Source organism: Vigna unguiculata, chromosome 5 (genome assembly GCF_037176805.1).
Source record: "Vigna unguiculata cultivar grain cowpea cultivar isolate G323 ecotype 2 chromosome 5, ASM3717680v1, whole genome shotgun sequence".
NCBI classification, from domain to species: domain Eukaryota; kingdom Viridiplantae; phylum Streptophyta; class Magnoliopsida; order Fabales; family Fabaceae; genus Vigna; species Vigna unguiculata.
The window spans coordinates 15,285,928-15,299,318 of record NC_140796.1 but is presented as its reverse complement, the minus strand read 5'-3'; the positions used below and the strand labels follow the sequence as shown (position 1 = coordinate 15,299,318).

At 33.4% G+C, this 13,391-nt stretch overlaps 1 protein-coding gene across 1 annotated transcript; it reads right to left on the bottom strand.

Moving 5' to 3' along the window:
* Positions 1 to 1,625: 1,625 nt before the first annotated feature.
* Positions 1,626 to 7,519, bottom strand: LOC114184028 (1-aminocyclopropane-1-carboxylate oxidase homolog 1-like). The gene is made up of 4 exons (XM_028071256.2): positions 7,097 to 7,519; positions 3,631 to 3,884; positions 2,799 to 3,120; positions 1,626 to 2,133 (listed from the first exon to the last, which is right to left on the bottom strand). The coding sequence occupies exons 1-4, from the start codon at positions 7,370 to 7,372 to the stop codon at positions 1,885 to 1,887; spliced, it is 1,101 nt and encodes a 366-aa protein (XP_027927057.2). The 5' UTR covers positions 7,373 to 7,519; the 3' UTR covers positions 1,626 to 1,884.
* Between the last annotated feature and the right edge of the window lie 5,872 nt (positions 7,520 to 13,391).

Sequence of the window (13,391 nt, the reverse complement as noted above, 5' to 3'; positions counted from 1 at the left end):
TTAAGAAAATTAATTACTTTTGAATGATTAGCTTCCTTTACTTTATAGTAGATTCTTAATATTGTTCTTCCCTTATCCAACTTCAAAGCCTAAAGTAACTCTATATACACAAAAGAAAACTTTGATCAACAATTAGAGCATGATATGTCTAGAGCGTAAAAAAACCATTTACAAGAGGAAAACATAATACTTTAGAAAAAAAAAAGTAAAAAATGAACTTACTCAAAATGACAAATTATTTAGTCTTAAATGTTCCTTAACTCCTTAATTTTGTTGTTGTACAATTTGATTTTGAAAAATAATAAGAGATTACTGGTGAAAATTGAAATAGAAAAAAGAAAAGAGTAAGAGATGGAGAGGGACGAAAAAGAGAGAAAACAAATAAAAAAGTAAAAAAATTACAACAGAGCAAAAAAAATGTTATTTTTAAATTTTAAAAAAGTTTTTTTTATAAATAAATTAATATAAATAATATAAAAAATATATTTTTAAAATATATAAAAAAAAGTTGGGGGAGCTGTGGCTCCGTTGTGTCAAAGTAAAGTTCCGCCAGTGACTCGAGCGTGAAACTAAACATAAATGGGTGGTCCGATAGCATTCTGATAGCGAGTGAAATAATAGACTTAACAAATAACAAATTTCGTTAGGATAGGCTTAAACTCATGACTCTGATACAAGATAGGCTCAAACTCATGCTTTTGTCTTATATACTCTAAATTGATCTTGTCTGTAACTGAAGTAGGGCTTCCAATAATATAAAATGTATTCTAGATTATCCTTTAAAGTTGCATTACGAATTCTATAATTCAGAATGTAAATTTGTATTAAAAATTATGTAATTTGAATATTTACAAATTATAAAATCCAGAACTACAATTAAAACACGAAAAAATATCTATTAATTTCAACGGGGATATAATTGAAAATTTAAAGAAATATTTGGGTGTAGGAAGAAATTCCCCTGTGCTTCTCTTTTGTTACCCCCGTCTTTTTTCCCCAAAATTTTTAATAATATTATTTTCGTTCAAAACCTTGTCCATGACCCAAATTATTCTATAACTTTCTCTTTCACTTATTGTGTTTTTCAAGATCGTACAACTGTAAGGATGATTAGTTTTATTACGGATCATGAAGGATTGTATTACTTTAATAACTTGGAAACTAAGATTAGTATTAATAGACAAATGGGTACGTTTTGTCTTTAGTCATGCACTACTTTAGTTTTCTCAAATTTGACTTCTCTATTGTTGGTCTATGATATCTATCATATTTTTGTTCTAAAGTCTATGCTCCCTCTTTTATTTTCCTTTTCATTGAATCATTTAAACGTGATATATATAAAATTATAAAGTAGCATTGTGCCACATATATTTCTAGTAATAAATATAAAGATTGTTCATCCATTTGATTTAATTTATTATATAATATTTGAGGGTATGCATAAAACTTTAGTATATATGGTACTAAATGGTTTGTAATTTTAATAATGACTTTAAACACGTTACATAAAAGAAGAATTTGATTTTTTCTATCTTATTTGTCAAATTCTATACGATAAAAAAAAAACACAATTTAGAAAATTTAGTAAATCCATTTTCAATTACTTCACAAGATAGTTTCAACACTGAAATAAATTCCCACTTTTGTTGATCACCAAAGATAAATTTCTCCTAAAAGAAAAATGGAGGTGGAGGTAGAGAATTGTTATTGGATGTCTTTCTTCTCATAGTTAAAAAGCATAAAAACAAAAACAATACTAGTACATGTAGTAAATCATATATTCCAAAAGGATTTAGTTAATACACCAAAACGAGATGTAAATTTCCACATAATAAAGATTACAACAAGATTCATGAGAAATAAGAGTGGACTCCCAAGTTTAATTCAGAACCTGAAGGGGTCCAAGGAAGAGTTTCCATCAAGGCCCTTTGCATAATAATGTGCCAAGTAATCTTTTATGGCAGTGTCTCTGTAGATAGCTGGGTTTTCTTCTGAAACCAGTTCCTTAATTGGACCATACACCTTTGATGGGTCAGATGAATTCACAAAGAAGCTTGCCACAGAAATTCTTGGACCTGTCTTCTTTGATAACACCCGGTGATACACACTCACAAACCTCTCATTTGTAATTAGCTGCACCAGTATCAAACAAACTCATAAAATCTATCATCATGCTTTACAATGTTTCATCAATATGGATTAGTTAGTTTACAGGGAAACAGATATGACAAAAAAGTTAGAAAGATTAACATTTAATTAAATAAGTATTAGTTCAAGATATGATTGAATAATATATAAACAGTACAAAAGGAAAGCAATAGAAGACTCAACTACTTGTTTAAAAAAATTATTTGTCACATTAGTCTTGCTAAGATAAATCATAACGAACTGAAGAAGTCAAGAAAGGGTGGTGGAATATATAAGATACTTTGAAGCATTGAAAGTCATAGATGAAGAAATATACTATCATATCTTAGACCATTCTAAGATACTTTGAATCATTCTATTAGTGACTACATCTGCACATATTTAAATCATTCTAAATAATTCTTTGATCCATTTTTCATTGATAAATTATTAGTGTCACAAATATCTTTCATAGGTGCTACCCCAATTTTCTATGATGCCGTATTTGACCCGTTTGCTGGTGTCAGTAAAACTCACCAAAATCAGAAAACCTTATGCTTAATATTCTTTTTTATGGTTTCCAATAGTATCTGCATATTTCTTAGAAAAAGAAACTATCAAATGCATTCGAGTTTCTAAAATTTAACAGTAATAATGTAGAATTATTATACCTGTAGAAGATCTCCCATGTTTACAACCAGAGCTCCATGCACAGGAGGAACATTGATCCATTGATTCTGATGAAGAACTTGAAGACCACCAAGTTGGTCTTGTAGAAGTAAAGTCATGAAGTTACTGTCTGTGTGTTTGGAAGTGCCCATAGTTAATTCAGGTTGAGGACATGCTGGATAGTAGTGACCTAAGATAAAGAGCCCTTCACCACAATTCAACTCTTTAAGGTAAGAAGCATCAAGTCCCAAAGCCTCTGACAATAATTCAAAGATTGTAAAACCCAAATCCCTTATTTTCTTTGAATATTCAATCAAAATATCCCTGCCAAAGAGTAGTTCACTCATCAAAGATAAATAACTCAAATAAACTCATATTGCAAAAGATTAATTAACACTGAAATGTACCAACAATTGTCACAACTGACTAGGAAATGTTATGCCAGTACGATATTACTGACTTGTGAAGTAGGTTTGTATTTTATTATATACTAAAACTTGATTACCTTAGTCAACATGATCTAATATTCCTTATTTATGCCGAACATATACATTTTAAATCTGAAATTAGATATTAATAGTGTTTCGTTCAGATAATCGGTGTCACAATTAATCCAACAAACAACTTTGAAGGACTCTGATATCATTTTAAAAAATAAACTTTAAACTTACCTTAATTTTATAAAAACTTGTAAGATGAAATTTGTAGTCAATTATGGACTAAAAATCTACCTTAACTCTGGCCGACAACATAATATCTCTAACTCATCGAATCATAATTATCATATAGTTATTTAATAAAAATCTTAAAAGTTTATCAAAATAAAATTCTCACCTGCATACAGATGGTAGTTCTTCAGGTTTAGGTGGAACAGGAGCAGCAGCCAAAACAAAAGTATCTCTCCAATTAGTAGATTGATCACTGTACAAGCTAAGGTTGGAATAATACAAAACTTTTTTCTTCACATCCCTAGAATAGAACCCTTTTCTTATCTCAGTGTCTTGTTCATGAAATCTACGAATTCCATCAATCATCTCATCCAAAACACTGATAGGAATTCCATGGTTAATCACCTGGAAAAATCCCCAATGTTAGAATTAATTGACGAATTAATTCTATTAGTGACTCATTTGAAATATTATGATGGGCCCAATTGTGATTTAATAAATATAGAGACTTATTGGTTATTATTATGGGAAGTGATAATAAAATAAAGATAAAGATAAAATAAAAACCAACTTGATGGACGTTGGTTTATAAAAAAAGAATTGGGGTTTTGTCTCTGGCCATAAGGTTCTTTTCACTGTAACCCATCAAGTACGTGTGAGAAGAGAAAGAAATGCAAAGAGATAGATTGGGAAACGGTGGTTGAAGAGCACACAAGATTATAAATTGAAGAACGCATATTCACAGGATCTCTCATGGATCAAGGTTAGTGCTCTATTATGATTTATCGTGTGAGAATTATAAATCTTAAAGATCCTTAATTAAGTTTTACATGTGGTATCAGAGCAAGATTGTAGGATTTATGATTATCCAGAAAAATCAAAGGGGTACATGTTTTACTGTCCTACCCATAGTACTAGAATCGTTGAAACTGAAAATGCTCGGTTCATTGAAAATGGCGAAACCAGTGGGAGTGAAGCTTCACGAAATGTGGAGATTAAGGAAGTTAGAGTACAAGTTCCTATAACTAGTACTTCTTTATCAAGAGTTGTTCCACATGTTGTAGAAACTCACAACAATCAAGAAGAACAACAAATTAATGATCCCGAGGTTAACAATGAACCGATAGTAGAACAACCACAAGAAATAGTATTAAGAAGATCTCACAGAGATAGAAAATCTGCTATTTCGAATGATTATGTGGTTTATCTACAAGAGTCAGAAAATGACTTAAGTATTGATAATGATCCAATTTCTTTTTCAGAAACCATTAATGGTGATAATTCTGATAAGTGGTTAGATGCCATGAAAGATGAGCTTAAATCAATGGCACATAATGACGTATGGGACCTTGTGGAATTGCCAGAAGGATGCAAGAGAGTTGGGTGTAAATGGGTCTTTAAGACTAAGCGTGACTCTCAAGGCAATATTGAACGTTACAAGGCCCGTCTTGTTGCCAAAGGTTTTACTCAGAAAGATGGCATTGACTATAAGGAAACATTTTCGCCTGTTTCTAAGAAAGATTCTTTTAGAATTATCATGGCATTAGTAGCTCATTATGATCTTGAGTTGCATCAAATGGATGTTAAAACTGCTTTTCTGAATGGGGATTTAGAAGAGGATGTCTATATGGACCAACCGGTGGGGTTCGCTGAAGAAGGAAAGGAGCACATGGTGTGTAAACTTAAGAGATCGATATATGGACTTAAACAAGCTTCTCGGCAATGGTATCTTAAGTTCAATGATACTATTGTGTCCTTTGGATTTAAGGAAAACACCGTTGATCGGTGTATATATCTGAAGGTCAGTGGGAGTAAGTTTATATTTCTGATTCTGTATGTTGATGATATCTTGCTTGCGACTAATGATCTTGGTCTATTAAGTGAGACTAAGAGGTTTCTCTCTAATAACTTTGAAATGAAAGATATGGGTGAGGCATACTATGTGATAGGAATAGAAATATTCCGTGACAGATCACAAGGATTGTTAGGTTTGTCTCAGAATGCATATATTAATAAAGTTTTAGAGAGATTCAGAATGGATAAATGTTCAGCATCTCCTGTTCCAATACAAAAAGGAGACAAGTTTAGTCTCATGCAATGTCCAAAGAATGATTTGGAACGGAAACAGATGGAAAATATCCCTTATGCATCTGTTGTTGGGAGTTTGATGTATGCTCAAACCTGTACGAGGCCAGATATTAGCTTTGCAGTTGGTATGCTTGGTAGATACCAAAGTAATCCAGGTCTGGAGCATTGGAAAGCTGCAAAGAAAGTTTTAAGATACCTACAAGGAACAAAGAATCACATGCTTACTTATAGAAAATCTGATCACCTTGAGGTGATAGGTTATACAGATTCAGACTTTGCCGGCTGCGTGGATACAAGAAAGTCTACATTTGGTTATGTGTATCTTTTAGCCGGAGGAGCGATTTCATGGAAAAGTGCGAAGCAGTCTGTCATTGCTGCATCCACCATGGAAGCTGAATTTGTGGCATGCTTTGAGGCCACAGTTCAGGCTAATTGGTTGCGAAACTTTATTTCAGGACTTGGAGTAGTCGACAGTATTTCCAAGCCGCTGAAAATTTATTGTGATAATTCCGCAGCAGTCTTCTTTTCTAAAAACGACAAGTATTCTAAAGGTGCTAAACATATGGAGTTGAAATACTTTGCCGTTAAAGAAGAAGTTCAGAAACGTAAAGTGTCAATAGAACATATTAGCACAGATTTTATGATTGCTGACCCTTTAACAAAAGGGTTACCGCCCAAATTGTATGCTGGTCATGTAAAGAATATGGGCATTATGTCTACTAGTGAATGTTAAATGTTGAATGTTAATGTTTTTAATGTTGATGTGACACTTTGAGCTCCCTAATGTATAAATTTCTGAAATCTGTGTTTTCTTCTTTATGTTTATGCATGCAAATTATGATGAAGAAAACAAATTATGTTATGTTATTATTTTGTAAAATGACATTATGTTTGAACCCATTATGGACTTCTCGTTTTTAAGGTCATATTAAGGAGAAAGGGATGATATAGTAGTACATGGAAGGGATCATGTCGATCAAATGATGTGTGACCGCCATGACTCTTATTATGTCTGTATCTTTAATTATGAATAATGATGGAACCAATTTATGCAAGGTCTTTTATTGCGCATTATGTTTATGTATTAAATCACATAATGTTATGACATCGTATGAGTCAAGTGGGAGAATGTTAGAATTAATTGACGAATTAATTCTATTAGTGACTCATTTGAAATATTATGATGGGCCCAATTGTGATTTAATAAATATAGAGACTTATTGGTTATTATTATGGGAAGTGATAATAAAATAAAGATAAAGATAAAATAAAAACCAACTTGATGGACGTTGGTTTATAAAAAAGGAATTGGGGTTCTGTCTCTGGCCATAAGGTTCTTTTCACTGTAATCCATCAAGTACGTGTGAGAAGAGAAAGAAAGGCAAAGAGATAGATTGGAAAACGGTGGTTGAAGAGCACACAAGATTATAAATTGAAGAACGCATATTCACAGGATCTCTCATGGATCAAGGTTAGTGCTCTATTATGATTTATCGTGAGAATTATAAATCTTAAAGATCCTTAATTAAGTTTTACAATCCCCACTCATGGCAGGCACTTCGAATTTTCTGAATCACTTCTGCATGAAGATTTGAGTTTCTGTCTTTGAGATCTATGATGGGAACTCTCAAGTTGGAATCAGTGGCTGAGGTTTCAAAATCCAAGTTCACAGAATGGAACATGCGAGGGATCTTTGTAACTCCACACTCTACAAGCCCTTGAACTCCAGCTTTTGAATCATCAAACTCTTTCAGTTCAGCTTTTCTATCATATGCAGAATCATCTATTTTCTCAAACTGGTTTGAGTTTTCGATCACCATATCCAGATAGAACAACTACAAGAACAGCGTTGACTACCTCAAACACAAGTTGCAGAACTGAGAAAAGGAAGAGATTATGGTAGTCAACAAGGGGAAAGAATCATACATAGTAGTTTGAACAAACTTCATCATTATCAAATGTAAACCGGGGAAGATAAAAAAACAAAAAAGTCAGCTTTTCATAAACTTTAGACACAAGTTAAAAATAATAATTTAAAGAAATAAAGAAATTATTTACAAATGAATATCAACTAATCTTCACTAATATAAAACCTTTTTTTAAAAAAACAAATTCTGTTCAAAGAATGGTTAGTTAATTATTTATTTCTTTTGTCTTTAATAAAATATAAGACACCTTATAATCACTCGTACCAACAATAATAATTAATTTAATTGAATTTGTAGAGATATTACTTTTTTTTTTAATATTATAGAGAGAAATTAAGATAGACAACATAATAATATTAAGGAAAAATATATAAATAAGTATTATTTTTAAATTTAACTAAAATTTTTATAATTTACTAATATTCCATTTAAAAAAAGCTATCAAATATTCAAAATATAAATGAGAAATATATTGTAACCGAAAAATTATTTTAACAAAAATAATAATTTCTTATAAAATTTACCTTATACTAAATAAATAAGAACACAAAGAAGTATCATTCTACAAGTAACAAAGTTTGGTGAAAGGGACAGAATAATAGAAATAACGATGAACCAAAGTTTTCAAAGACAGAATAAAAACGTGATTGTTTTTGTGGCATGTGTAATAAACTAACAATATTTAATGTCAAATAAGATAATAATGATGTTGGACACACTTTATCTTGATACAAGATATCTTCAAATAAACTTTTCTTAAAAGAATCTTAAAAAGTAAGTTTTCTAATAAATTAAAATTAATATATTCACAAGTTATTCAGTAAAAACAATTTATATAAATTATATTTTTTAATTAATGCATAAAGTAATTTTAACTCGTAATAAAAATGTATTTTTGTATATTCTGTTTTATAATACTAAAACTCCTTTGAAATTAATTTGTTGAAACACATGTTTTTCAAAAATGTACCTTAAAAATATATTCGTAATATGTTAAAAGTTTGTACTAAAATACATTTAATTCTAAAAGTATTATGGATCTCAATTTCTCCTTTTTGTCACTCTTCCTTTGCGATCTTTCTTCTCCTCCTCACCTTTAACAAATATTAATGTTAGTAGAAAATGGGATGCTCATAACAAGTGCTAAATATCGTTATCTCTTAATGGAGTTGTTCAACATATGACAACTCTCACATTCAATAACACAGGATATACTACAAAGTTTTCAAAAATACAATGAAAACTCTTGTTTGTATTTTTATCAAACAATTGTTGTGCAACAAAAAATTAATATGGTGTATTTACAATTTGTTAATATTTGACTTTAATCACTTCATTCTCATACATTATAAATTATCTCAATTCCATACTCATGTTAAAATCAACTCACAAGAATACTCAAATTTTATTCCTAGGGCCTTTGAGCTTATGATAACTCATCAAATTTCAATCCCTTGAATCCTCAACAAGTAAAATCATGCATTAATTTTAATAGTCTAAGATTACTAATGAACCAAGTTTTATTCCTAGATGCAAGCATCCATTAGGTATTCAATTTCATGTCTAGATTCTAAAGATATCTCCTAACACCTCAAGAATCACAAATCAAGTATGGGAATAATCCACATCAAGTATTAAGCATGAAAATCAAATACTAACTTGAATTTGAAAGCCAAATATATATATATATATATATATATATATATATATATATATATATATATATATATATGTGTGTGTGTGTGTGTGTGTGTGTGTGTGTGTGTGTGTGTGTGTGTGTGTGTGTGTTCCTGCGGAAATAATAACAGAATATCAGGGAGTACAAATTAAATCTTACCCAACTGTCAAATCTTCAGGATGGGTATTCCTCTACTCTTCATCTAGATACATCCTGGTAAAGTAGGCGAACTGGACATTTTTGGGACTGCCAGCGAAAAAGACTCTGACGATCAAGTCAGCAAAAGCTCTCTCAAGTCAAATCACAGATTAGTGAATTAATGAATTGCGTACCTTTAATTGTTGGGGTCCACATGTATTTATAGAGTTATTAATTATGTTTGACCCTGCTTTATGGGTTGGCCCTTTCTTTACTGTATTGGGCTACTGTTTGGGCTGCATGGGCTTGGCCCAGGCCTAAACACCAGGTTTGTGACTTGGTACCAAAAGTCTAGCTGTTATCTCCTAAGTTTGGAGTAGGCAGCCCATACTCATGTGCATTATTTGAAGTAGGCAGCTTTAGTTGTTATATATGTGTCGTCTTTTTGTGTAGTTAACCAATATTCATTTTTGTGCTAAGGTTATACGTTGGCGGTTGGGGTTTGGTAGCTAGCGATGTCGGCCCTATTCGCCTAGTATAGTATACCAGTCCCCCAGCCTTTGGCAAGATAAATCTTGTCAAAGGTTTGCGTTTCATGTTTTTTGCAAGAAAAATTACCCTTTTCTTGGTATTCCTTGGTGCATGGTAGTCCCCCAGTTTGGAGAAGTAGAAACGTCGAGAAGACTTTGTCAGAAGTAAGTTGGAGCAGGTGAAAAGACTTATGTTGTCAGGGGTTTCCTCGAAGGGAGTTGTATGATCACCATTAGTTGCGACGTTTCGTATTCTTAACATTTGAGCGGGAAAACTTTTTGGGAGTGTAGTTTGTCTTATAAATATTGGTTGATGGCAAGAATAGCATATTCTGCTTCATTTGCATAATTATGAGAAAAGTGACTCACTTGCATTTGTGTTTGTCCGACATATATCCTCTTTTTGTCGTCATATTTCTCTTGTATAAAGTATGTCTAGTGATAGCAATAGTACGTCTACGCCTGGTTCAGGTAGTGGGAGTGGAGAGTCAGGGTATGAGGGTAGTGACCATCTCGCCTGAGAGAGAGAGATTTCGATGGAAGTTATTCTTGAGACTAGGGTGGATCCGGCAGAGGTGGTCGAGAGCGATTTGCCGGCAAGGGCCGGATACGAGTGGGTGGCCTCTAACGTGTGTAACATCCGACCAGATATTACGAATTTAAATAATAAAATAAAGAATTAATAAATAACTTCATTTATTAAAATATCATTTCCCAAAATGGTAGGAAATTTAAAACTTTATTCCAATTATCATATAATAAACTTTATAACCATAAGTCCGTGCTCATAAAATTCACATAAAATATCCATGTCTGATAAAGTTTACAATTTAATCAAAACATAGTAAAATCATCAAAACTATGATAATCCCGGTCTATCCCCGCTCCGTCTCTAGGCCTCACCAGATCCACCTACAACATTATCTGCTCCCGTATACCGCATACACGATCATCACCAAACACAAGCAAATAGGGTGAGCTAATAGAATACAGCATATGCATACAAATCATATAATTCCAATCACACCAAAGGAATTCATATCCTTTGATTTCATACACATGGTCACCACCATGTCACCCGTGTTCTACGTCTTCTGATGAGTATCTCAATATGTCTTGCCTCCACACCTACCAGCCACAACTGGTAGAGCACATGCGGGAAACGTTGTTACGGTTCATAACTGTAACGCTAGGTGGAGTTCCCAATACGAATAATAATAGTAACGTCCCCTGACTACCAAATTCGTCAACTTAATACTAAGAAAGGCAATCTAACTAGACGCATCCGTACACGCCACAACGTGCACACTCACATCGGTAACACTCACCAACCCGAGCCACAACTTAAGAGTTTCTCGTTTTCATCCGTTATCCCGAACCACAACTTAAGAGAATCATTCTAAGCTACAACTCAAGGAATGCCACGTGCTTAACCCCTATCCTGAGCCACAACTCAAGGAACCCCACCAAGCCGACCTTCGAGACATCATCAAAACTTGTAGACCATGCACATCCAAAGAAAACAAAGCACCCTTGCTTCATCAACATCGCCTGGCACTGCACACATGTCGCCAGGCGCACAGGCTTCCAGACCGCCTGGCGGGGGATGCGTACCGCTAGGCACCAAGCTCCTCTGCACACACTCACTTTGCATCTATCGCCTTGCGGAACTGATCCTGCCACCAGGCACCACATGTTCCCAGCCTTCTCTGATTTTACCACTATCGCTTGGCGAAGCTTAGCCCACCGTCAGGTGATATACCAATACTTTTGTAGTTCTGGTTTCCCTAGGCACATAGGTCGAAATTGCACACTTTAAACTTGTTATCAAACCCATATTGAACTTCCCTAAGTGAATTACGTCAATTCTAACGTGTTTATCTCGTTACCAAGGTACCTATGTCTCATTAGGTTCATAAGTTCGAGATTTTCCATGCTTAAACTCTCTTACATTCAACGCTACAAACTCATATTCTGTCACTGTTACTCTTACAGACTTATACTCTATCAATTACTCCACATAGTACCTAGGCCTCTAAGTTTTCAACTACATAACCATTGTAACTTTCCCACGTTTGCACTATACTTCTAACTTAGACAACTCTCACTAACAACGCCTTCTAAATGACAACCTACCTTCCTATCAAAATCTCACTTTGGTTTAGTTAACCTGAAATGCACTAGCACAATACCCAATTGTAATTAACAGTCATGGTTTATCACCCTTGCACTATCCATCCCATGCATTTCCTTTTCTCCTAGTCCATATCCAACATAATCAAAATTTCTTTGATACTTCAAATGCTCTAGGTCACTTTCCCCATTTTCTCACTGCACATCAACACACATTGACTTGCTGTTGATTTGGCACATGAATATAATAATTCACAGCCCTAACACATTCATTATCATTTTCCAAAGCAATTTAATCACTAAGTATTCCCAAAACATTCCAACCCAAGGATTTCAATCCTAAACTAGAGTTCATAGCAATTTCGTTGATTTGAAACTCTATTCTCGTATAATTCAAAGTCTGTGAACATGCAATGATCAATTAACATTTAAAGGTATTGTTTGTCTCGATCAAACTCAACCCAAAACCCCCAAAATCAACAAATCGAGCAAACAGGGCTCGCGTCGCCTGGCAGGTCAATCACCACCGCCAGACCCTTCATTAGAGAAACCCAGAAATGGGTGATAAGAGACGCGTCACCTGGCGGTCGGGAGCTTATGTAAGACCTGTGAAAATTAATTAAATTAATAATTAATTAATTATTAAATGCGAGAGGGAGGACTTTAATGACATTAAATATTAATTGGTATGACGTGGAATGGTACTCGCTCAAATGGTTGAGAGTACTTTTATTGTATGAGAGGACTTGGGTTTGAGTCTTATGTTTGCCAAATTTTGTGCTATTTATTTACTATTATTTTGATAATATATATTGTGCCTAGTGAGTGATAGTATAATCCTAGTATTTTGATAATTATCACTCAAGATGAGTTGGTTGGATGGTTGTGTATTGAATTTGTGTTGTTATGGTCTCGGGTTCAAACCTTGATGGACATAAAGTAAACTTTATTTTTCCTAAATTTAGCTTGGAGTGAATTTGAAAAGGTAGAGGGAACCCTAGCAGGGGGTTTTTGGCTTTAAGGGGAGAACGAAATTTTGAGAGGGAGTGGTGAATATTGGGTGCACAAGAGACTACTTTGGGAGTAAGGTTGACGCAAGGCCTAGCTGAACAAGGAACCTTCATCTTCCCAAATTTTAATCAAGAATTTCAGGTTAGGAGAGTTGTCCTTTATGTGTGTAAATTACATGATATGTATTATGGTTTTGTGTCATTGCCTTCTCAATTGGAATATGAGTGTTGTGAATTCGTGTATGTGTGATCAAAGTAATGATTTGGCTCGGTGGTTTTAAGTTGCAAAACCCTTCTATGCATTATATGTTTTGGGAATGAGGGTTTTTAGGTATTGAATGGTTATGGATGCCTAAACCTTGTGTTTTGGTAGTTTAAATGGATGAAAAGCATGTTCACATGGTTTGATTATTGGAATAGAT